Source organism: Neomonachus schauinslandi, chromosome 9 (genome assembly GCF_002201575.2).
Source record: "Neomonachus schauinslandi chromosome 9, ASM220157v2, whole genome shotgun sequence".
In the NCBI taxonomy this organism is placed as follows: domain Eukaryota; kingdom Metazoa; phylum Chordata; class Mammalia; order Carnivora; family Phocidae; genus Neomonachus; species Neomonachus schauinslandi.
In genome coordinates, this window is record NC_058411.1 from 25,451,610 (window position 1) to 25,477,227 (window position 25,618).

The following is a 25,618-nucleotide window of genomic DNA, read 5'->3' on the forward strand; positions in this document are numbered from 1 at the left end:
ACCTATGGTGTGCCCTTCCTAGGAGCTGGGGAGATACAGTGAACAAAACAGACAAAATCTCTGTTAGGACAGCTGTGTTCTATGGAGGGAGCCAAACAATAAATAATCAATAAGAAAATATCTAATAATAGGGGCGCCTGGGTGGCTCAGTCGTTAAGTGTCTGCGTTCGGCTCACGTCATGATCCCAGGGTCCTGGGATCGAGCCCCACATTGGGCTCCCTGCTCAGTGGGAAGCCTGCTTCCCCCCTCTCCCACTCCCCCTGCTTGTGTTCCCTCTCTCGATGTATCTATCTCTGTCAAATGAATAAATAAAATCTTAAAAAAAAAAAGAAAATATCTAATAATAATAATAGGTGTTATGCAGGAAATTTAAATGGGGTAAAGTGGCAGTGACTGACTAGGGGACTCGCCTGGCTGGTCAGGAAATCTAAATTTTTTTTTTTTAAGAGAAAGAATGCAAACAGGGAGAGGGGCAGAGGGAGAAAGAGAGAGAGAATCTTAAGCAGACTCCATGCTCAGTGCAGAGCCCGACATGGGGCTCAATCTCACAACCCTGAGATCATGACATGAGCTGAAATCAAGAGTAAGACACTTAAGCGACTGAGCCACCCAGGCGCCCCTCTACGGCTGACTTTTAAAAATCCAGATTCCCTGGTACACCTGGATGGCTCAGTCAGTTGAGCATCTGACTCTTGATTTCAGGGTTGTGAGTTCAAGCCCCACGCTGGGCATGGAGCCTACTTAAAAAAAAATAAATAAAAGTCAGCCTTAGGAAGATCAAGGGATGAACATTCTGGATAGAGGGATGGGCTAGTGCAAAGGCCCTGGGGTGAAAAGATGCTTGACATGTTGAAGGAACAATTACCAACAATTATCTTGCATTTACTCAGCACTCATGTGCCAGGCAATGTTCTAAGCCCTTTATGTTTCATTTATTTCTCACAGCCACCTTCTGGAGTAAGGACTTCATCATCCCCGCTTTACAGATGGCAAGGAGACATAGAAAGTTTGCCTGAGATCATCCAACAAATAAATGGCAAAGTTGAGATCCAGATCTGGCCAGTCTGACTCTAGAGTGTGTGCCGTGCAAAGGGCAATGCTGTGGAAACAGACTTGGGGGCATCGAGCACAGACGACACGTGATGTGCCAGGGCTGGACGAGGAGGCTCACTGAGAGAGAAGAGAGAGAAGAGGGCTGGGCGCTGAGCCCCAAGCACTCCCACATTAGAGGTGGAACACAGCCTGCAGAAGAACAGGTGCAGCCAAGGGGGTGGAGGGAAACCAGAGCTTACATTGTCATGGCAACCAGGAGGAGGCTGTCTGAGGAAGCAGCAAGAGGTCAGTGGTCACCCGTGTTGAATGCTGCAGAGAGGCCAAGTACGGTGAACACAGAGAAGCGATTGTGGCTTGCATCGGGGTGGGAGGGAGCTACTGGTGGCCTGGAGAGGAGCAGTTTCAATGGAACGGAGGGCTCGGAAACCCCGCTAGAGTGGGATGGGAGAAAGGTGTCAGATGGGCAAGCGGAGGCAGCAAATCTGGTTGGCTCTGAGGAGCAGGGAAATGAGCACTAGACTAGGAGTCCAAAGCCCCTCTGCCTCCCCGCAACTAGCCCTGTGATTGTGGACAAGAGGTCTGACTTTTCTGAGCCTCAGTTTCATCATCTGTAAAATGGGGTTGATGTTATTACCTACTTTGCAGGACTACAACGAAGTATCCAATGAAAGATACAAAAGTGCTTCGAAAACCACACAGCCCGGTGAAGAGAGAAGATATTTCAGAGCTCTTGAATGGCTTCCCTAATGCTGGAGTGAGGATTTGCTCCCCTCCCTCTTTCTCTGCTTTAACCATCTGTCTCTGCAGTCTGAAATCTGTTCCACCTGACCCCTAGCTGACCAGAGCCTTCCCTCTCCCTCTGTCCTGCCACAGCCTTCTCCTCACAGTCCTGGCTTGGCTCTGGGGGGCTCAGTTGAATATGCAAATGTCTCCCCAACCAGCTGGTGTCTGCCTCCCAGAAACACATGTTCCGAAGCCCCTCTGCCTCACCGGGGAGGGGGGCCAGAGCCTCTGCCGCTCCACAGCCTAGAGAGGACACATGGCTGGGCAAGGAATGACACAGCCAGCAGATGGGGAAGGGCTGCTAGGCGTGGACAGAGGGCAGGCGAGGGGACCCGTGGGCAGGGATGAAGGCAGCAGAGTGTTGGGTGCGTGGCTGCACACCACGAGAACACACAGCCCATGGGGAGGCATTCATCCCTACCAACCCACCTACGGGGCTTCTTGGTAACAATCTGAGGCCTCACAATTCTAATGGGTTTTGCAAAACTAGCCCTGCCTAAATAAAAAAATATCTATCATAAAATACTTAGGCCTTCAAAAAGTTATCAAGGATAAACTTTCAGCTTAAGAAATCACACATTTTTTTCCAAATTCAAGTGACGGCCCTTGGCCACCCCTCTCCATGGGCACTACTGTCTGCTCCAGAGACCTGCTACCCTGAATTCAGTGTTTGTCATCCCTGCGAATTCCTTGAGACGTTTACCGTGTATGAACGCATCATCCCTAAACCAAAGGTACTACTGTTTTGTATGTTTTACATTTCTATGTAAATGGCCAGCACATAGTTCATCTTTTTTCACAAACTGCTCTTTTGGCTCCATGTTATATTTATGGGATTCAAGCATGTTGTCAACTCACTCACCTTCACTGCGTTCTTGCCAGATTTTTCAATAGCACCCCGGTCCCCTAAAAGACAGCACACTGTCTGTGGCCTTGATCCTCTGGTCTCCACTCGCACCGTCCCCTTAAGCCCGGTCACAGACTCCAAGGGAAACTGGCAGAAAATCTCAAGCTAAGACCCGAGGTCTGTGTCTCTTTGCAGTTGATGGTCCTGTGAAGGCTCCGGGGAAGGAAGCCCCTGGTGCAGGGGCGGGCAGTAGAAATCTCTGCTTCTGCCTAGTCGGACTATGATAATGAGCAGGCTAGACCAGGGCTCATCATCATCACCACTCACAGAATACACACTGTGGGCCAGGTGCCATTCCAAGCCCTTCCCACGCATTTAATCCTCACACAATCCCATGGGGCAAATGCTATTACTTCCGCCACTTTCCAAGGGATGGAGCTAAGGCACAGAAGGTTGAAGGAACTCGCCCAAGGTCACCAGTTATGGAGCCAGGACTCGGACCTGGGCAAACCACAGCTGTGCCCATTGTGCACCCCAAGTCTCATCACGTGTGCCCCTCCCTGTTGGTCAGGTGATGGTCACCTCGGGCCCTGGGGTTCGGTGCTTCCGGAGCCTGAAAACACGGCTAACTTGCTACCAAAAGAGCCCCGTAAAAACCTCCGGCGCAGAAAATGTGGGACCCGAGAGTCCTGCTTTCAAGCCCCGGTGTAGGCTGCCGTGAGCCCCGCTTCCTGAGAGCCGGGGCACCGGGACCCAGGGGCAGCTTTGGACTGTGCTCTTCACGTGCGATGGGCCTTGTTCTGGTTATTTGGAAAATGGATGGATAGAGTAAGAGGACATCAAGATTTTTGAACTAGACGGTTTCTAAGATCTCTTCCATCTCCCAAGTTTGTAGGGCTCTAAAGCAGAAGTTGGCAAACATTTTCTATAAAGGCCTGGAAAGTAAAGACTTGAGGCTTTGGGGACCATACAGTCTCTCATGACTGGTCAGCTCTGCCAGGTAGCATGCCGCCACGGACAAGATATAAACAGGTGGGCGTGGCTGTGTGCCAATAAAACCATATTTATAGACACTGAAATGTGAATTTCATATCGTTTTCACTTGTCATGAAATACTATTTTTCTTCTGACTTTTTCCCCCCAACCATTTAATAGAAAAACCTTTCTTAGCTCTTAGCTTAGTGAAAATGGGTGGTGGGCTGGACTTGGCCTATGGGCTGTAGTTTGCCGACCCCTGCTGGGTAAGGAAAAGGCTGGATTGGGAGGCCAGAAGTCCTGGGTTTGAATTATGGAATTATAGCTCTGCCCTTTTTAAGATGTGCAATCACGAGCAAGTACATAACCTCTCTGAACCCCATTTCCTCTTTGGTACAATGGAGATGCCACCATCTACCGCCAGCATGCAGGGATGAGATGAGTCAAGAGCATATAACCAGCTCCTGAAAGCAGAAGTGGTCCTTAGGGATGTTAGCAGATCCAGGAGTCTTCCCCACAAGGCCCTTCCAAGCTGAAAAGTCCAAGACACACTGTTGGCCCTTTCCATTCTTTGCTCCTGCCTCCTTCCTCTGTCCCCCAGCCCTGGGTAAACTCTATTACCCAGAGCCTGCTCCTCTGATGGCCCAAGTCATGCAACACGAAGGGCCCAGGATCAGCGTGCGCCTCACCAGCCATCCTGGGACCCTATGGCCCTGCCCTGAGAGGGGTGCCAAGACTCTTGGGCAGGGGAGAAATTCACAGTGCTCAGACCAGACATCTAGAACTTGAAAAGTTCTCCGTTCCTCCCTCTTTTTCTACAGCAATTTGTTCGGGGCTGCTATTGACTGGGTGGTTCCAGATGACAGATCTCTAGGATATACCAGGACTCTGGCTTCTGCAAGAATTGAGAGTCCCCTTGTGTCACCAACACGACCAATGGCAAAAGGGGAAGGGTCTTAAGAATGGAAGGAAGACACTGGAGTTGGGCATCACAGAGCTGTGAGCATCCCAACCCCAGGGCCTGGTGGTGGGCAGGACAGAGCCTCCAAGAAAGAACCAAGGGCAAAGACCGGCATGCAAATTCCCTTCCTTGAGCTATTGTCATCTGGATTCTGGCCCTGCTGGGAAAGGGAAACAGCTGGAGCTCCTCTCTTTGGTACTTTCGAGCATCCGTTATGCATGTCCGGGCAAGGGAGAGAGAGGACGCAGAGCAAGGAGCATCCCAGCAAGTGCCCTCCTACAGCTCACCATCTGTGGTAGCTTACCAGGGCTGCCGTACCCAAGTGCCACAGATGGCGTGGCCTAAACAGCAGAAAGTACTTTCTGACACACAGTCTGGAGGCTGGAAGTCCAAGATCAAGGAGTCGGCCGGGTTGGTTTCTCCTGAGGCCTCTCTCCTTGGCTTGCAGATGGCCACCCGCTCAGTGTGTCTTCATGTGGTCTCTCCTCTGTGATGAGCATCCCTGATGTCCCTTCTTCTTCTTCTAAGGACCCCAGTCCTATTGGATTAGGGTCCACACATTCCACCTCATTTTACTTTAATCACCTCTTCAAAGGCCCTGTCTCCAAATACAGTCTCATTCTGAGATAGTGGGGGTTAGGACTCCAACCTATGAATTTTGGGGGGACACAGTTCAGCTCATACCGCTGTCTCTCCACCTGAAGCCTAAGCTCTTCACAGCCTCCCCCATCCCACCAAGATGGTGGACACAGGGGGTGGCGGGGAGCCCTTGGGATCCCACAGGTCCCTGCAGACAGGAAAGGGGAGCATCACAGGGGAAGGGGGGAAATGTTTTTGGAAGTTGTGGGGAGTGGGTGACTCTATGTACGAGTCGCGCATGGCGCTGGTGGGGGAGGGGGTCGTGTCAGCGTAGACATTGCAGACACCTTGAGGACGCAGATGCGAGGAGCTGTGATTCTAGGGAATAGCGGGTCGCGGGGCTCCTGGAGGACACCTTTGAAAAATCCACAGGCCCGATGAGAGTCCCACTGCAGCCTGTCTGAAATCGCTGCATGGGTCTTGGGGGCTTCTGCTGTCTCACCCCGGCATGGGGGAGGGGCACGGGGTGCCTGGAGGATGTGCCCAGGACAGAGGTGAGGGCCCCCAGCATGCCGTCTCAGCGGCTCGGGCCCGTCCCAAGCTGCGCCCCGTCTCCTGCCACTGCCCCATGGAGAGAGCTTGTGCCAACTGGGGAGCCTCCCGCCAGCACCCTTCCTCCACTGCCCAGCCCTCCCCAGCAGACCCACGAGGGTGGCTGGCAGGCTAGGGGCTGGCTCACAGGCCGCCTCTCCCTTTGTGCGCACCCCCTGGTATGATTATTAAACGCAAATTACAAAAGACGTGACCCAGACGTCTTTATTTCTTCTTTCAGCAAGTGTTGCCTGCAGGGCCCTGATTCCAAATTCCGTTTCAAGGATCTCAGCCATTTTAGACGCAAAGCGGCTGGTGTTTGTAGTTGCCCGAGAGGAGGTGGGCAGAGAGAGGAAGGTCTGGGGGCTCAAACCCGGGCTTCTGCCTCTCCGGTCTGAACACTGATGTGCAGCGATTAAAGGCACCCAGAGCAGAAGAGGAGATGGGCTCGAACGTGCTGCCCCAGCACGTTCCCTGATGCCAGCCTCCGGGACGGCAGCATAGACTCACAAGCCCTGCGTTCTACATGCCTGATGCCCAAGCCCCGGAGGCTCCCTGGGCAACAGAATGTGCTGGAGAAGCCCTCTTCCCCCTCCCAGTGCTACCGCTCCCCCTTCTGCTTCTCCTTGCTGTTCTAGGATGGGCAAGAGCAGGAGCGTGGGCTTCCTGGCTTCCGATCACTCTTCCTGGGGACAAGGAGCAACGACCCCCTTCCCCGGCCCCGTGTACACAGGTTGCAGGGGCCCCGGAGGGAGGAGCCTCATGAAATAGGGAAGGAAATCAGTTGTAGACTCGTCTATGACCTTTCTCCAGGAAACCCTGGCCCCCACAGCACGAAATCATAAACACTGGAGAACGGAGACCACACCTTGCTTCCCGGCGGCGTGCCCAACCTGCTGCCACACACACAGGACATGGCCATGAAAAGCCCGGATTTTAGCGTCTGGGAGGTCTGCCCTAATGCCGCCTTGATGCTGATGAGCCAGATGACCTTGGACGAGCTCTGTGACCTTGCTAGGCCTCCATCAAGGTCTTCATCTGTGAAACAGGGACGGCCATGGTAACTACGACACGCCGCATTGTTGGGAGGGTCAAAGAAAATGGAATGCACACCCGAGCACGGCGCCGGGCACGTGGCAAGTGTGCCGTAAATGCCAGCTCCCGGAGTTAATGGCCAATAAATTGGCGCAAGTCTGAGCTGCGCCAGCCAAAGCTGCAGGTGCAAACATTTCAGTAGGCGCTCCTCTGCCGCCCTGCCATCTCCCGGCCGCCCAGGATCCCGGGAAGGGCCTTGGGGGCTGACCGGACTCCGGGTGTGAGGCCCACCGCTGCCACCTCGTTGTCCCCACTGAAGGGTCGCCCAACAGGCCCAGGCTCCCAACGGGAGGGGCGATTTACAGCCGCGCTTAGCGAGGGCTGGTGAGTCATTTGTCACGCTGGGCCCGGGCACCTTGTTCTACCTGTGTTGAGTGTGTTTTATTGGTGTTGAGCAGAGTGAGGCCAGAGCAGAGTCGGGGATAGGAAACCCACTCAAGTGAAAAATGAGGAAAGCCAAATGGGATTGAAGCACGTGAGAAGGGGAGAGCCGGTGGGGAAGGAGGTGAAGGGGGGACTGTAAAACACAAGACGAATGTGTGCAGCAGCCCTGGGGTCACCAGAGAGGGGCTCCAGGCCCCCACTCCCACCTCTGGCGGGACCCCACCAGGGCCCCGGGAAATGTGAGCAGGTGCACGGGCAGGCAGGTCAAAAACGTCCGACCAAAGGAGCCGCGGAGCGGACAGGCCGTGGGGCCCAAAGATGAAGCGTTTGAAAAATAAAAAGCAAACCCATCCTGGGGCTTCTGCTTCCCAGTCCTCTCCCCTGAGAAGCCCTCTCCCTAGCCTGTTCTGGACAAAAGGAGGCCAGGCTCATCTGCTTAGAATTTCAGACCCTTCTCTCGGCGTCCCTCAGCACGGAAGTTTCAAGTCCAAAATCATGAACCAAGACTATAGCGAAGCAGATGTAGAGATCTCCCGTTAGGAACAAGAGGAGAGAGAGAGAGAGAGAAAGAGAAGCAGGGGGAGAGGCAGAGGGAGAGAGAGGAAGAGAGGGGGAGAGACAGGGAGATAGAGAGATAGACACTCGGCTTTGTGCCTGCAACAAGCCACTAAAGGTGCATTTTTAATTAAATTTATACAAAATGTGTCAGTTTTATCTCTGGGTTTCAAACCTGACTCTTTTCTATCAAAGAGAAGTATTGATCTCCATTGCCCCGGAGCTACCTGACTGAATTAAACAGAATAAATAGGAGGAGGAGGCCTGGAAGGGCTCAGAAACAACCACAGAGGCAAAATCTAATGGCGCCACGGTCATTTGCTGCAATTAAAAAACAAAACCATTTAGAGAGCTGGTTAACACCTTGAAGTCAGGAAACTCTCACTTCAAAAAAAAAAAAAAAAAAAAAAAAGGCTCCAAACAGCTCCCAGGCAAAACATTTTAATTGCTCTAAATCCTTCCATCTTTGGCTGGCACTTGGGTATCTGTGCATCTCCCTGCAATACACCCAGCGCCCCCGTCCACATCAGCCCCCCAACTCCCCAGTCATTTGCACAGAGCGTCTCCCACCCCAGACGCATGCGCCGGCCTAGTGAGCTGGCTCCCTCACTAGGCAGCTTCCCGTGCCTCTCCCCACTTCAGCTTCCCCATCTGTAAAAGGGGGACAATAACACACACTTCATAGGGTTGTTGCCAGGACGAAGCCCAGTAAGATATTAAAGCGCGTTGTGGGGAACGGAGTACACACACAATAAGCGGTAGCTTAAATCAATAAAAGGTCCATCCACAGACAATGTCGGATTCTCCCGGCCATGGTACCCTTCGCTTACGAGTTGTCTGACGAGCAACTTCTTTTAGGATTTTACCCATCATGTTTCCTTACCCGGGGCTCTTCCCTCCTAAGACTCTGAATTGCGAATCTTGGGCCCCGTGACTTCCCATTTTGTCTCTTGGGGCATCTAGAAGCCGACATCGCCCAAGGGCCTGCAGAGCAATCGATGGGCTGCCAAGGTGATGGCCTGTTCCATCTGGCTTTCAGGGGCAGAAGAATTGAGTGGAATCTCAGCCAGGGCTGTGCCATCGGACAGAGCCCTGCATTTTAGAAAGGCCCCATGCTTACTCTAACGCTCTCTTGTCCTGCAAGAATGGAAATTCTTAATAATTTTTTGAAGAAGGGCCTCAGAATTTTCATTTTTCTCTAGCCCCTGAGAGTTATGTAGCTTGTCTTGACCTCAGCACATCCTGGCCCTACCCTCATGTGTTCTCTCTGTACTTATTTCTGTCAAGCACACCGCCAGTTGCTCAAAACCAGGCGTCCTTGCTTTTTTTTCTCTGTCATTGCTTCTACCAGCATGCAGAGCCCCTTGGCTCTCCAGACCAGATGCTGAATCCAGAGCCATCCCTCCCCTTGCAGTCCAAGCACCCCCTTGGCTCAGCCCCTCACCACCTCACATCTGTAGTAATTTCCCCTTGCCCAAGTCTCTTCCTCTTCAGCCCACTCCCGGCAAGGCACACCTGGGCCTGGCCAGCGTCCAGCACTAAGCTGAGGTTGGCCCACTAATGCCGGGCTACTCAAGTGTGAGCAACCCCACCAGCGTCAGCACCGCCTGGAGCTTATTAGGAATTCAGATTCATGGCCACCTACTGAATCAGAATCCCTGGGGTAGGATCCAGTAATCTGTATACTCTAACAGGCCTTCCCCATGATGCTGAGGCTCACCAAGGTTTGAGAAATATTGTTGCTCTGTGGGTACTGGTCATCAACCCTCCTTGCCTCCCCAACCCTCAGACCCAATGTGGCCCTTCTGGGGACTCATGCCCCTGCCCTTGGGCCCCTGTGGGAGATAGAATGTCCTGGCCACAGAGCCTATCACTCCTCTGCCTATCAGGAGACCTGATCATTCCCATCTCCACGTGGGCACTAGTGGGCTGACCAGCACTACTTAATTAAATGGGGAAAAGATCAGGTGAATGCCAGATAAGCAGGCAGGATTAAAACAGACAGAAAGAATGGACAAGGGGGAGCTGTCAGCATCCTGGCCAGTCTAGAGTGATTATTAATAACGATAAGCAGGAGAATGGAAATAATAAAGGAATAATGAACTGGTCCTGAAAGTGACAGGAGATTGAATCTGATAGAAGGCTGAGCCCTGGGTGCCTGCTGCCCTAGCGGTGGGGTGAGGCCACGAGAGCCGAGTTTGCTGTGGAGGCTTGGGGCTGGGGAAAGGATTCGCTTCTTTCAGGGAGGCCAAAGACCCAGGAGGCTGATCTGACCTGAGGCCCAGTTAAACTTACATTCACCCTCTCTCCTCCAGGTGAGTGTGGGCCTTAATGCCCTAAAGTGCATCAAAAGACCCCCTGCTTAAAATGCAGATTCCCAGGCCCAACCCCGGCGATTCTGACTCCCCATGTCTAGGGATTCTTATTGCCCAGGTCCAGGTGGAAGGCAGGCATCTGTGTTTTGTAAGCCTCCCTAGGAGGATCTGGTGCGGGTGGTCTGTGCACCAGGCTTTGAGAGACACTGATCTTATGCCAACCTGCAGGAGGGGGCACGTTCCACTCTGGATCATTCCAAAAAAGACATATCTAGCAGCAGCTGCCAAAGGACGGAGAGTAGAGGGGGAGGGGAGGTGAACGGAGGCCTTCGGCACACGCGCCACGAAGCCTCGGGCCTGCATGCAGAGGTGCACACCAGAAGCAGCCTGGCTTGTCGTGCCCTGGCCGCCTGGCACGGGTGACGACGGACATAACCACTGCCATCTCCTTTGATCGGTGTTCGCGACCAAAATGTCTGCAGAAGCCAGAGGGGGGAGGCAGGGACTGGGGCGGACGGGGTGGCCCAAGCCGTGCCCCACTCCTCCAGTCAGGGCTTCGAGGGACAGTGTTCTCGGCACTGCTGGATCTTTCCAAAAAAGCAGAAGTCTGTTTGGTTTTCCTAGGATACTCTGGAGTTTTCAAGATTGACCACTTACACAAACAGGGCCAAGGAAGTGTTTTAGCCAGTACGGTGAGTGCAGACTATAGTCTGTGCACCAGCAGTTTGCAAGGTTCCTGAATAGGGTTGGGGTTTGGGCAGGTGCTGCTTTAAAATGCATATTCTCGGGTCTTCTCTGCTCAGACTCCAAATACAGTGGCTTGGGAGCTCAGGAACCTGTGTATTTGATAAGCTCTGTGGATGCTTCTGATGCAGGTGGCCCATGCCCCGTGATCACCTCTGAGAAACCCTGCCTTGCAGATGCTCTCATTTTGCTTCTAGACTCCAGGAAAACACTTTGAACGGCCCGCTTAAAGGAGGCCAGGAAGAAAACGCAATGTCCTTGTCTCCAAGGCAGAACGCCCTATACCCAGTGCTCCCACCGTGTGGAATCAATGGGCAGGGCTTCAAGGGGCAGAGCCATCTATCAGAGCTTCCTGAGGGAGACCCTAGCTGGGGGGACAGAACCTTGCTGTGACCCCAGTCAGGTGGAGGAAGCTCTGATAGATGGGATACTGATGATACACAAAACAGGAAGGGACACTACTCACCTCACTGGATGTTGCATGAGCATGAAACGAGAAAGGCCTGGGTTTAAGCCTCAGTTGCTCTTACCTCTAAAGTGGGCATGACTCAGTACCCACCTCCTGGGAGTTGAGAAGATCGAGGGAGATGATGTACAGAAAGCATTTCATAGGGGGCGTTTGGGTGGCTCAGTCGGTTAAGTGACCGACTCTTGCTTTAGGCTCAGGTCGTCATCTCAGGGTCGTGAGATAAAGCCCCGTGTGGGACTCCCTGCTCAGCAGAGAGTCTGCTTGAGATTCTCTCCCTCCGCCCCTCCTCCCCCACTCACTCGTACTCTCTTTCTCTAAAATAAATAAATAAAATCTTAAAAAAAAAAAAAAAGCAAGCATTTTGTACATTGCCTGATATCTGGTAAGGGCTTCACAAACATTAGATATCATTATTACTAGAGGCAGAGCGACAGGAACAAGGACACAAAGCTACAAGGACAATGCAGAGACTTAGCTCTTGGTCGTAGCCAGGTACAAAATTGTCTCGGTGACACGCACCGGACACCATGCCTGGCCACAGAGCACTCACCAGTGCATTAAAAACAGATGAACAAAAGGTGCACAGGGGATTCCAACTCTGATTTCCCCTCTAAAACTAAATATGACACCCCGCCCCCAGCCTCCCACACAGAGACTGGCCTCTTTTCAAGCCAGGCCTCCTCTGTCCCACCGTGGGCCACCCATGTCTCCTCCCTGTGACCTCACCATCTCACTCCCCTCAGCCTCCCACTGCCCTGGAGCAGCTACCCCAGAGGACCGGTGTTCTCTCGGCCATTCCTTATCCAGTGGGTGCACTGGGATGGGTAGGAGAGCTGCCTTTCAGGGGCTTGATGGTGGTCCAGCAGAAGGAATTTGGAGGTGAGGCAGCGCCAGGGTAGAGCAGGGTCCCTCAGAGGAGCCCCCGGTGGGAAGTACTGGGCTCAGTCTGAATGACCGCCCGTGGGGAAGGGCTAGTGAGGGGACGGAATGGTGGGGCGGCAAACCCATGGAATTGTGTCCATCGTTAAAAAGAATGAGGAAGAAAGAGGGAAGTTCAAGACGTGTTCCTAAGTGGACAAAGCAAAACGTAGGCCCTACTTGCAGAATGGTCCCAGTTACATAAATAAAGCCAAGTTCTAGGTCTCTATCTGTACGTCCTTGTGTAGGTAAATGCACTGAAACATCTGGAAAAACACCATGGTCACCTCTGGGGAGGCCTCCGGGATGGATGGGGCAGGGCAGAGTGAAAAGGAAAAGTCACTATATTTAGATATGTAATTTTTAATTTAGTGAATATATATTCATTGTATAAGTAAAGATAATATTTTAAAATAGCATTTGTAAGCTTTTAAAGAAAAAAGCCTTTTTTTTTTTAAAGGCCCAGCATCGGAAGTTTTTATAACCCTGCTCATGCCCCAGGTCAAAAGAATTATTGCAACACACCCAGCTGGCACAGCCCGTTCTCTCTGGGCTCGTATCTTCTTCAAACAGTCTTGGGTCTTCAGGGTTCTCTGTGTCCTTCCTTACTCTGGGCTCTGCAGACCCATGCTTCCATTAGAATGTCAAAAATGATTTCCAGATGCCCATGTTTGACTTCAAATTGGACCATCTGCTGTCCCCAATCGTCAAATTTACTGGATTTTTCCTTTCATGGAAAATCATGGAAAATTAAACTGCAGATAAGAGGCAAAAGCTTGCCCTGGAGTCTGAGCAGCCCCCTGGGCGGGGGGCTCCGGGGCTGTGGTGGCCTTGGAGGGCCTCTCTGCTTCCCAGCCTGCTCCTGGGGGACAGCCAGGCTGCCGAGCGCCATGCCCAGAGGACGTTGTGGGACAAACACAAACACCCCCACCTCGTGGACCTCAGATGGTGAGCGGTGACGGGGAGAACCTTTTTAAAAGTCATGTTTACTGAGATATAACTTATATACAATAAAAATCACCCTTTTTCAAGTGGATAGTTGATGAGTTTTGCAAATATAAACAGACATGTAACCACCACCACCACAGTTAAGCTATGGAACATTTCCGTCACCCCAGAAAGTTCCCTCCTGCCCTTCTGCCACCCATCCCCACCCGCCCTGCCTGTCCCACCCAGGTTTTGGTTTTGGTTTTGTTTTATTCTGTTCTCTATTCAAAGAGCTATTTTTTTCTCTCTCTCTTTGCTTAGCTTCCCCTACTAAGTACCATCTCTGTCGTCTATGCCCTCTGAGGCATCTTTCTTATTTGGTCTTTGCTGCTTCATTGTCTTTGTCCTTAAAACTGCAACAACACTGTGGCCGTCACTGGGGCTCAGGGGCAGTGTAGCACTGTCCACTGGGCTTCCATAAGAACACCTGGCCCTTCACAAGCCCCCCGCAGACTCCCCTCCACCACAGAGAACACGCCACCAGGACCACCGTATGGTACCCGGCCCCACCCTGCCGAGGTCTGGGGTGCAGTTGTCTGAACTCCATCTCTCTTCCCACCTTCCACGGCGATGCCCCCCAGTCCTGATGGGCAACAGGCAGTTCTCTGGAGGGCACATCCTTGTCTCCGAGCAGGCCTGCTGTGCCAGGACATCCCTGTTCTCTGTCCATAAAGCCACCAACAGAGGCTCTTCCTGCCCAACCTCAGCAAAACAGAAAGGGCTGGGGGAGATGTCTCCCTCTCCCTGCTGCAAGGAAACCAAATTCCTTTTTGCCAAATGCCTGCCAGGCCCACTTGGTTGGATTCGTTTCCAAATTGGCATGAGTGACAGAGGAATCTACCTCTGGCCAAACTCCTTCTATCCCTCCCCAGGAATCCCACACCCCAGCTGAGCCACTGGGGCTCGTGAGGCATGTGGTTTGGAGAAGAGGCCATAGCTCTCCTTGGCCCGGCCCAGGAATGGGCCTACCCCGTCCCGCTGGACTGCCCCAGGCCCACTGTTTGAATCCCTTCTACCCTTCTTGACTGCTGAGCTGGATGCCCTTCCTGAGCAGACACCACTAGCTGCAGGGCAGAGTTCAACCGGCTCAGTAGAGGGCAAATGGTTAACCAGTCACTGGCCCAGGACCTATCCCAGGACTCTGCTCAAACTCTTGTCAGATCCCTGCTGGACACAGAGTCGGGCTTCCTGATCAGAGCAGGAGAAGCTCATGGCAAGCCAACTGGATCTTCTCCAGAGCTTGGGTGATTTGGGGTGGCACATCGGCTGGAAGGTCCTGGTTTCTGACGAAGGACACGCCAAGTTCCAGCCTCAGAACATGACCTTGTGCAAGGGCTCTTGGGGAGCAGAATCCTCATCGGCAAGGAGGAGGCTGGGCAGGCGTCTCACAGTCAGGGCCTGGAGTGGCCAGGCTAACACGTAAGTGGAGAGGGAGTGGGGGGCACCCTGAACCGTCCCTACTTAAAGGAGCTGAAGCTTCTTTGCTCAAGCCAATCACCACCACAGGAGCCGTGACCCCAGAGGGGACAGATCCCCTAATTTCCTCAGAGAAGCCGGAAATCTGGGTTTAATGTGAAACCTTTCCATTTTTAATGCTGATAATTAACTGAACAATTTTTAAAAAGTGTGTGGGCCAATCAAACATACCGTACGGGTCAAAGTCAGCCTGTAGGCCCCCAGTTCATGACCTTGGGGTAGACGCCCACATAGGTCCTCTCCGTGCCTAAAGCCCATAACTTCCGGTGCACGGCAACACGTGATCACTGACTGTCCTGCAGTGTGATCAGAACTAGCCCTCACTGAGTGCTTCCTTTGTGCCAGACACCTGATGTGTAGCAGGCCAGTTTGATCACCCCAGAGCCTAGGAGACAGTACTGATTTTCTCCCTCACGCTGTAGACGAGGAAACCACTGTATAGACCCCCGTGCAAAGTTGTGCAGGAATAGCACGGAGGAGCAGAAATGCGACCGTGGCGTCGTCTGCATTCCTAGGCGCTGCACCCTCCTGCCTCGCCGCCTCTCGGCGGATCACGGGCTCCCGAGGGACACTTTGCAGTAAGCAGCCCACATGGCACCCAGGGGGATTCTGGGACTGGCACTCGGGAGGGCATCCCAAGATCTCTGCATTCTTGCCTCCCCCAGCGCAGTTGCTTGCGTCACACCTCCGGGCTGCTGGCGGATGGATCTGGAAGAGACCGTTTCGCAGGACTCTTACGGGTCTTCTCTCAGCAGCCCCTCAGGCAGGTGTAGAAATTTCTTGCAGCGAGCACGCGGAGCCCCCCCCCCCCCCCGCCCTCCCCGCAGGCAGCGTGGCCTGCCGCAGCTGCACCAGATGTTCCCCGGCGAGCTGGCCAGCCTTGGTTCTGTGGGAGCCAAGAGCCCCAGCAGCCTGGGAATTCTGGGCTAATGCTCAGCCCTGGCAGGGTCCCCTCTCTTGCTGACCCCTCCGGTCGAGGCCACCACGACAGATGCTGGGAACATATGCCGGGAATTAATTCGCTCAGGCACAGCCACGAGAGGGCCCGCCGCTTCCTCCATCGGCTTCCACCACCCTCGCTTTCTGATTTTACCTCGCCAAAAGAAAAACTGGCCTTTTCCTTCCTCCCTTGCTCCTAGCCCCGCCTCTACTGGGCTTTCTCTTCATTATCCTGAGCCCACTGCCAAAGGTATCTGACTCGTAGAGTACGCCCTCCTTCCCCACATCTCCAAGACGATCAAAGGGCCCAGAAGAAGCCCAGAGTCACTCCTCCCAGCTTTTTGTCTCCAGATACCTTAGGTCCCCAACCGTGCTGGAACAGAGAAGTGGGGGTTTTTTTCCCCCTATTTTCTGAAGGGAAGTTCATCTTTCTGAGGAGTCAGAACCTTGCCACCTGTCCAGTCTTTCCTTACATCTAACTCAAATCACTGTTACTGCAGTTCCTTTATGGATAGCACCACGCAGCTGAACTTGGGAGCACGTAGGTGTTATCTGTCATCTTCATTCTTTCCTCTAAGGAGAGGTTGGCAAAATCTTTCTGTAAAGAGCCTGATCGTAAGGCTTTGCAGGCCACATGGTCTCTGTCACAACTAAGTTTTGCTATCGTAGCACAAAGGCGGCCAAAGACAGTATGTAAACAAAAGAGCACAGCTCTGTTCCAGTAAAACTTTTGTAAGAATGGGTGGCGGGCGGGATTTGGCCTGTGGGCTGCCATTTGCGGACCCTGCTCTAAGCAAGCCAACCCCACCTGTGTACTTCCTGGTGGACATTCCAACTTCCCTCTCTCCCCACTTTCATTTCTGCTTTGCAGTGGATGGTTTGGGATGCTTCTACCCATCTGGAAAGCCTGTGTGGTTTTCAAAACCAGTGCTTTGAGAACAGAGATGAGACCTGTCTGTTTCTCTACTAGTTTGTGAGCCCCTTGGGGTCAGGACCATGTCTTATTTGATGTTGAATTCCTGGCAGGGCTATCGCTTCTTGGCCTTTTGGCTAAGATCAAGTGAATTCCTGGCAGGGCTTTACAGAAACTCAAACAACACCCCTTCTTACCCTGAAGAAGCTTCCAGGCTGGGGCGGAGGAGGGGGGACAGACAGAAGAGCTTTGCATTCTCAAAACAGAGGTAAGCTCAATGACAGGAAGGAGGAAGGGAGGGAGGAATCAGGAGATTGGGCCAACTATAAACTTTACTGCCACCTTTGAAAAACTTAAGGAAAGGAAGCCAAAAAAAAAAAAAAATTCAACTACTTAATTAATCCTGATACCCTAAAGCACTGACAAACAAAACTGATGCCCTGAAAAAGTTTGGCAGTTTCTTCAAAGGTAAAGAAAAATAATTCTCCCAACTATTCTGTCGGCCCTTTAACCTTTTTTGAAGTTTTACATAAAGTGTTTTTCTTTAAAGAAACTGAAAAAAAAAAAAAAAAGTTAAATGTAAACACACCATATGACCCCATGATTTCACTCCTAGGAATCTACCCAAGAGAAACAAAAACGTATGTCCGCACAAACACATGTACAGGACTGTCCACAGAGGTGTTATTCATAAGAGCCCCACACTGGAGACAACTCAAGTGTCCATCAACGGATGCATGGTGAAACGGTGTGGGTCCGTCCAGTGAGGTACCGATCAACAATCAAAAGAACAAAGTACTGACCCATGCTATGGCATGGATGGACTGTGAAAACATGGCAAGTGAAAGCAGCCATACTCAAAAGACCACATATTATATGAGTCCATTTCTATGCAGTTTCCAGAAACAACAAATTTATAGGGTCAGGAGATGGATCAGTGGTTGCAGAGGGCTGGGAGTGGGAGCAGAGATTAACTATAAACAGACACAAGGGAACGTTGTCAGGTGATGACAATGTTCTGAAACAGGATTATGGTGACGGTTGTACAACTTGGTAAATTTACTAAGGCACGCATATTGTACCTTAATAAAGTTGCTATAAAAACAAAAAACCCTGGTGCCAATCCATTCTTCTATCCATAGCTAAGAAATAACGCATGAGAGGAAATGAGGGTGATAGCCCCTCGCAGAGTGCAGGTGTTGTTGCAGTAACATATCTGGTGGGACTTCCCTATGTTCACTTTTGGAGCCCATCCAGTTCTAAAATCTAGCAGTAGTTGGCTTTTTCTGGGCATCACTATTCTAAGAGGACAATACTAATACCATCCCCATTTTACAGATGAGAAAAAGGATCAGAAAGGGAAAGCAGCTCACTCAAGACCCACAGCTACCAAGTGGGAGAGCTGGGACTGGAACCCAGGCCTGCCTGATTCTGGAAGCTGTGTTCTTTGCCCCTTGCACCCTATCCCCATCCCCCGTGCCACCCCCCTCCCACCCAGCTATCCATTCCCCAGTGCCTCTTTTGCCCCTGGGACAAAAGCATAGCACTGCTTGGGCAAAGCTGAGCAAGGATGCTAAGCTTCCTCATCTCACTATAGCAAATACTACCTTTCACTCAGGTCTCCAGCACCAGGGCTCCCAGGAGCGCACCCCCCTCCGCCCAGCCCAGGCCCACTAAGGAAGAAAGGCCCTGATTTACGTAAGCCGCATATTTTGGTCAAGCAACACTGAGCAGGTGCTAACATCAGTTTCCGTCTGGACCACATAGTTCCTAAAGCCTGTCTGGGGTGTCCTGGGGTTCAGCAAAGATGAGCCAACAACCAGGGATAGAGATGACCTCACGTTCAGCTACAAGGCCTGCCCAGATGAATTTCTTGCTTGAGCTTTCCATCAGAGCTACGAGATTCCAGGGAGCGTTCCACACAGGGGCCCGACAATGCCGCCCCATCTGCCTGATGCAGTGGCACACCCCGGCCTGGCAGGGAGCTGGCAGCAGCCTCCTGACCTCCAGTTTGTGGCAGACAGAGCTCATTGTTCTCCTCTCCCTCCGTGTACCATCTGCTGTTCTGCTTCTTCCAGGCCGAGGCCGGAAGAGGCTGGGCAGCAGTTTGAGTTTTCCAAAGCCTGTCCGGCAAGGCCGAGGAGGCCTGGAGTGCTCGTGTCACTGGAGGATGTGGGCCCCACATGGGTGCAGCAAGACAGAGCATCTCCTCTCCCCATGCCCCTTCCACCCCAGGCACGCTGATCTCCTCAGACAAGCCAGGTGCCTGTCCTCCTGGCTTTGCAAGTACTGTCCTCTCTCCCTGGAACACTGTTCCCTAGTTACCAGTCTTGCCCCCTCCCCTCCCCACCTTCTCTAAGTCTTTGCTCAAATGTCACCTTCTCAGTGAGGCCTCCCCTAACTACCCCGTTTACAAATTGCAACCCCTGACCCCAGCACACCCTTCCCTGGTCCAGCTCAGTTTCTCTCCAGGGTACCCATTACCATCTAACACACTATGTGTTTGACTTTGTCCGTCTCCCCTCCCCCCACCCTGCCCGATGTAAGTGCTACGAGGGAAGGGAGTTTGGCTTGTCTAGAGCTCTCTCTGCAGTGCCTAGAACAGAGCCTGGCTCGTACTGAGCAGTAATCCACATCTCACGAAGGAGCGCACTTCCCCACCACGGCCCAGCCTCTGAACGGCATCTCTACAGCTACTGCCCAATGCCAGATTATGTCAGAGACCAGCTGGGACGTCTCAAGCCCGCTCAGAGGTGACATGAGTCAGCCTAGGAGAAACGGATGAGGAGCCGGTCAACACGACACACGAAGGAGGCGGCAGCACTGAGACCCGTCCCGTGCCTCCCCAACATGCCTGCCGAAAGCCACAGCGTGGGTACCTGTAGCTGCTTGTCCGTTCTGTCATACCTCCTGAGCCCTCTTCTGGGGCGGCCCTCTGAAGTCGGGGTTGGGTGACACCGCTGGATGGAACATAAGGAAGGTAGCTCAGGGGCCAGGGAAGAACTAGGTGGACATAGGTCCTGGGACACCCCGTCAATGCCCAGGAGCTCTCGAGATGTGGCACTCGAAGGCTATGGAAAGGATGAAGCCCAGACAGGTGAGAGGACACTTGGCCATCCACGGCCTGAACCTGACTCTTGGCCAGGCTTAGCTCATAGGACCTCGAGCTGCTCCTCACCTAGGTCTGCGGGCTTTATCCTTACCTCCCTGGGGCCAGGACTTTGGAGCTCAGCCACATTGAGAGGCTTCACACCCTCTGCTCTGTGGTCACTCCATGCAAAGAAGGGATGCCTGGTCTAGGAGGAGGAGGGCAGCGGCAGGCAGCTTCTCCCAGCACGCTGCTAATTCTGCCTATACGCTAGACTACCTGCCCCAGCTGGAGGCAGCAGCAGATTTAACACATGTTAAAAGTACGGTGGCGTCAGATACCTTGGTTTTGAGTTCCAGCCCTGCCACTAAGTAGCTGGATAATCTTGGGCAGTCTCTTTACATCTCTGAGCCTCAGTTTCCTTATCTATAAAATGGGATAACATCTGTGTTTCACTGGGTGGTTGTGAGGATCATGCTTATGTGCTGAGCCCAGTGCCCGGCATGTGGTGAGGGCTCAGTACATGGGAGACCTTGTTGCTGTCGCTATCATAAAATAAAGGGAGGAAGGAAGTCAACCCCTAGCCACCTGCTCAGGCTGGCTGCAGACCTCCCAAGTGTATCAGAGTCCTGAGGCAGCTGAACTGACTAGTAGTTAAGGTACTAGAAATACCTTTCTCCTTTGGGTTTCAGAATGGTGCTCAAGAAAAACCAGAGTGGGCAGAAACTTCTCAGTGACCATGGGAATTATTCCAAAGGGGGGCTGTCAGGGCTAAGAGTGTGACTCTAGAAAGGAAGGAAAAGGGGCTCCAGAGCCACCAAATCCCTGAGTTAATAATTAATAGCCGTGCAGTCTCTTTGCCGGCTCTGGAGCCCTCCTGGCTCACTGGGGAAGGCCACTAGTGGTCATACAAAAATAACCCCCCAGTGGGTTTTTGAAGTGTTGAGCCTCTTGGTTTTCTGAATTTTAATGAAGGGCTTTCCAGGCAGGATAAGAACAGCACTCAGCTCTCCCCATGGCCACGGAGTGGGGCTTAGTCAGCGGCTGCTAGCCTGCATGGGCCGGATCCAAAGTGGCATCTAGGAGAGGCGGGCAGGGAGACGTCCCTGTCCTCAGATGAGAGGTCTTGGGGGAGAAAGCGAGAAAAACAAAAACAAAAGATGTCTCTGTTTAGAAAGAAGGTTGGGCTCTGCTCCAGATAATGGCACAGTTTGGAAACAGGCAGCCATGATGCTTGGGGGAGCAATGGAGACAAGCAGCTATGTCTTTGAAAGGTCAGAGGGAGTCCCAGGCTCCCTGAGAGAGTGCTTCTGTGGAATGCTCGGGGCTGCCAAGCTGGCCCCTGCTAATGAGAACCAGCAGCGAGGCTTTGGAAACCCGGGGCGGAAGGGAAGGGCACATCTTGGGAGCCCCAGGCATGGGCTGTGAGAAGAAAGGAGAGAGGGGGTGCTGTCAGAAAAGCCCCCAAACCCCACTGTGAGGAACGGGTCACCTTATCACACCCACCTCTTGCTGTCTCCTCAGCTAAGCCGCCTGCCAGCATGAAGGAGACAGTGCAACTTGGCTGACGTAACCAAACGTGCGGAGCAAGAGCAGGTGCCAGGCCCTCCCCGGGCCCCAGCAGGTAGCAGCTTACAACCTCCCGGACCCCTGCCTCCAGGTGCTTACAAGTAGACGGATGCTCCAGGGAAATGCCGTGGCCTCTGTGAACCGAACAACGTCCAGGAGGAGCGCCGTTCCTCTCCCCCTGAGTCTAGCTTTCCCTCACGCTCTTCAACAGCGGGGAGCGTCCCTGCCAGACTGTTTAAAAGCCGCCCTCCTTCACTCTTGTTGAATCTTTCCAAGAGGCTGCTGGAAAGAAATGGAAGAGATGGCCACAGAATAAAGTAATTTATTACAACGAATGCTCCAATGTGGTCTACTGAAAACAGTATTTTTATTACAAAATATTCCATTAAAAGATTCTAAGCTGCTTGCAAGCTTCTTTAGGTTTAGGCTTATGGCATTTTTTTCAAGTCCAAAGCAGAAATTACTCTGTGCGGGGAGAGCAGGCTGTTGACCCCCCAGGGCTCAGGGATGCACGGGCTGTCCCACAGGCTCCTCCTGCAGCAGGTCCCACTCGGTGAGTAGCTCGGAGGACACCTCAGTGTACAGATGGTCCCAGTCCCAGCTGACATCATCCTGCCAGGAGAGGTATCACTGGGTCAGAGGAAGGAAGGCCTTTTCCCTCCCTCACAGCCAACCTCCCCCGCACCCGGCCCCCCACTGCCCCACCGGCCCTAGGAAGGCAGAGCTCATGCTGGGGAGCCAGCTGGCCACAGGAATGACGCAGCCCGGAGGAGGAGTTCCTATGGCTACTTACCTCTCGGACCTCATGCTCTGGTGCAAGGACTTTGGTGAGTAGCTTCAGGTCGATCTCTCCATCCTATGAATGCAAACCAACCAACCAACCAATCAACCCACCAGCTTGTGCACCCCGGGGGGGTCCTCCGGACAATGATCTCTTGCAAAGTGGGTCAGGGTGGGTGTGGTGGGACTTCCCAACCCAGACCTGCAGAAATGCCTTAAAAAGAGTGAAAATGTGAGTGGACCGCACAGCCATTGAGAGAGGAGGGAACACCACAACATCCGACAGGTTGGATATTCTTTGCAGGGAGGTCACCACCAAGAGGGCAGGGCGTGACAGCGACAGAGCTATAGGACCAGAGTGTCTACCCATGCCAGCAGGCAGCCATGGATGCATGTGGGAGCCTGGCCCCCGGAGACACTGGGGTAGGCTGGGTCTAGGGACAACGGAATACCCGAGAATGATGGCTCCGGCAAAGGGACTGTTGCCAGGTGGCCTCAGAGACCCATGGAAGAGAGGCTGCCCAGAGCCTGCCCTCTCTGGGCAGAAGCTGTTCTACTCACCAAGGTCTGGAAGGCTGCGTACTTCATGAGGTCATTGTCCAGGTCACGGAAGGTCATCACCCGGTTTACCTGGATGCTGTAGGAAAGAGAGGTGAGGGGGAACCCCAAGCAGGACCAGTTCCAGGAGAGCCGCGGGGCCACCATCCTCAGAGCCTCCTAGGTAGCTGGGAAGGACCAAAATGGGAAGAACATGCCTAGTAACACGGGAACCCTGGCATGGAACCCATCACCAGAAATACCTGCTCTCCACTCAGGGGACAGCACCACTGTACATGGGATTTGGAATGTATTAATTCCCATGTTCTCTGCCTCCCACTAACTCCATACTTAATGTACCTGGGAGGGGCGGCCACCTGCAAAGCAAAGTCTTCTTCCTGTACTTCTTCCAGATCCGGAATAACAGGAATGTCTGCAAGGAGAGGAGGAGGCAAAACAGTGAGCAGCACACACAGGGAGGGATCTTGCCCACTTCTCCGTGTATTACTTATCGCCTGCAATGAGCCTGCTGTGGGTATGCGGGCTGGGGGGACGATGCGCACTCGGACACGGTCTCTGGCCTCCAGGGGTTCCCGGTCTCGGGCTGTGTGGTGCTCAGGCACGAAGTCAAAGGCAGACTTCAAAATTTCTGAATCCCAGGCCCTGCCCCAGCACCTGCTGGATGAGAACCTCCTGGGTGGGGCTCAGGATTCTGTATTTTTTCCTAAGATTTCTTTGGTGATCCTGATGCACGCTCCAGGTCAGGAGCCCTTGGGAGTGGCTCTCCCCAGGAGAAATGTAAAGAAACGAGGAGAGAGTCCCAGACTGGGCTGGGGCACTTTGTGTTGGAGGAGCGGGTGAATGAGCCTGGCCCGGCCAGAGACAGAGGAATGAACAGCACAGCGTCGTGGCTCGGCATCACGATGGGCGACTGCCTCACGACCAAGGTCCACACGTGCATTAGCTCATCGGAACCCCCGCAAGTGTCACAGCCGTCATGGCCCTGAGCCTGACTCTGAGGGACACTTGACACCTGCTGATATGACCGGGCTCCCCAGCGGTGTCCCTGGGCTGTCTCCACTTGCCAGGTCTGGTATACTAAACCATGCCGATTCTAAAGATGACAGTCTCTCTTCTGGTGTCACAGAGATTTCCCTTCTCCAAACCCTCCATATGAGACAGACATCCAGACACAGGAGGACACATGAGGCCATTTCTCTCATCAGTTGAACGAAGTCATGCCGAGAGAGAGCAACATAACAGTGGTGACTTGCTGGGAAGAGCCCATCTTGTCATGGGGACAAGAGGGCCCTGCCCTCTTGGTGGTGACCTCCCTGCAAAGAATGTCCAACCTGTCGGATGTTGTGGTGTTCCCTCCTCTCTCACCCTAAAGAAGCATTTCCTTTTCCAAACGAGCATCACTGGCCAGAGGAGGGGTTTTGTTTGTTTTAACCAGTCGGAGCCAGAAAAAAGGCCAAGTGGAGAGATACAATCCTAGAATTCCCAATCCAGCTGCAAACAATAAAGGGGGGAAACATCCCAGAGAGGACAGAATAGTGAAGAAACCCTTCATTTTTGCTTCCATGGATTGAATTCAATTTTATTTTTTAAAAGAGACGCAGCATCGTTCCAAGAACAGCTGGGAAGACCCTTGCCTCTTTCAGGCTACTCATTCTTTAGGGTTTGCCATGACTCTAGTCCACCTGAGCCCCAGCATAGAAACGTCAATGCCAGGGCTGCTGCCTTTATCACTGCTTCTGACTACGGAGTCACAGATGCTGAACCTGGAAAGAGAGGAAGTGTGCGAGGGAGAGACAGAGACACAGAAAATAAGACCGAGAGAGAAAGAGGGTGATTAAAAGGATAAAAAGGGGTTTAGAAAAGAAATGGCTGTAGGGGAAATAAAGAACACTCGCATGCCACCCCCAAAATCATGAACCACATTCAGCCAGTCCTCTGTCCAGACAGCAGCTGTGCAGAGCTCAGAGTCTCTCTCTCCGTCCTACCGGGGAATTAGAGATGGAGTTCTCTGAGATTCTATCTCTTATGCTAATAGGAATTTAGCTTTCTTGTTCACTCCGGCTCTGCGTGATTAATACCATCCATGGTGAGAGCTGCTGACAGTCCTGTCCCTGAGCCCAGGCCAAGCGGGGCTCCCAGGCTGCAGAGACAGTGCCGAGCCTGCGGCCGGGCAGGGAGGAAGCTGGCTGTGCCATGCGCCATCAGCACTGTGACAGTTTTGGAGGGGGCCAGTTATCAGCACTGTGACAGTTTTGGAGGGGGCCAGTTATCAGCACTGTGACAGTTTTGGAGGGGGCCAGTTATCGGCTCCCCGCTCTCCTCGGGTGTGGAGTCCAGCCTGAGATGAATATTCAGAAGGTGGTAAGAAGAGGCCCCATGCTGGGTTTAGGGCTCAGGACGGGGTCTTCCCAAAGTCCCCTTTCCCTCCACAGCGCTAGCATTTGGGTCCTGTCAACTCTGCCCAGCTTCCCCCAGTTCTGAGGAACTGCACTTCTGCCCAATGTCCACTCGGACTCCCCGCAGGCTTCGCTCTTCAGCCCCACCCCCCTCCTCCAAATGCGCACAAAGGAGTGTGGGGCTGGCCCATCTGTGACAGATCAGAGGTCAGCCCGGGCCTTGGCAAAGGGGCCTCTCAGAGTGGCACTGGTGAGGCTGGCCACACAGTGGGATTTCTCTCTAATTGGAAGCCTGGTGCCCAACAGAACCCGGTGAACTGCCTGAGTGGGACAGAGCCAGCGATGACAGCCAGGCCAAGGCGAGCTGGAACATTCCGGTGCAGTGACAGCTTGCGCCATCGCAGCAGAGTGGGGCCATCCAACTCCTAGCCCCTGTGGAACAGGTGGCCGAGGAGCAGGTTTTGGGTAAACTTCAAAGAACTTCACAATTTTACAGTTCCTGATTTCCTACCACAGACAAGGGCTTATGTATACGTAATCTGTTCTTGGAAATTTCTGTCCTGCCTCTCTCTCCTTCCCACCTTCCCCCTGCCACACACACACACACACACACACACACACACACACACACACACACACACA

The 25,618-nt window shown here is 53.0% G+C and overlaps 1 protein-coding gene across 1 annotated transcript in view; it reads right to left on the bottom strand.

Annotated features, from left to right (window-relative positions):
* Window positions 1-21,546: 21,546 nt before the first annotated feature.
* IFT43 (intraflagellar transport 43) overlaps window positions 21,547-25,618 on the bottom strand; it is an 80,552-nt gene continuing 76,480 nt past the window's right edge. Inside the window, exons 6-9 of the mRNA XM_021679583.2 lie at window positions 22,920-22,992; window positions 22,584-22,659; window positions 22,036-22,098; window positions 21,547-21,854 (exon numbers count right to left, since the gene is read on the bottom strand). Of these exons, the coding sequence (XP_021535258.1) occupies window positions 21,744-21,854; window positions 22,036-22,098; window positions 22,584-22,659; window positions 22,920-22,992 (323 nt within the window). The 3' untranslated portion in view covers window positions 21,547-21,743. The remainder of the gene's footprint in view (window positions 21,855-22,035; window positions 22,099-22,583; window positions 22,660-22,919; window positions 22,993-25,618) is intronic.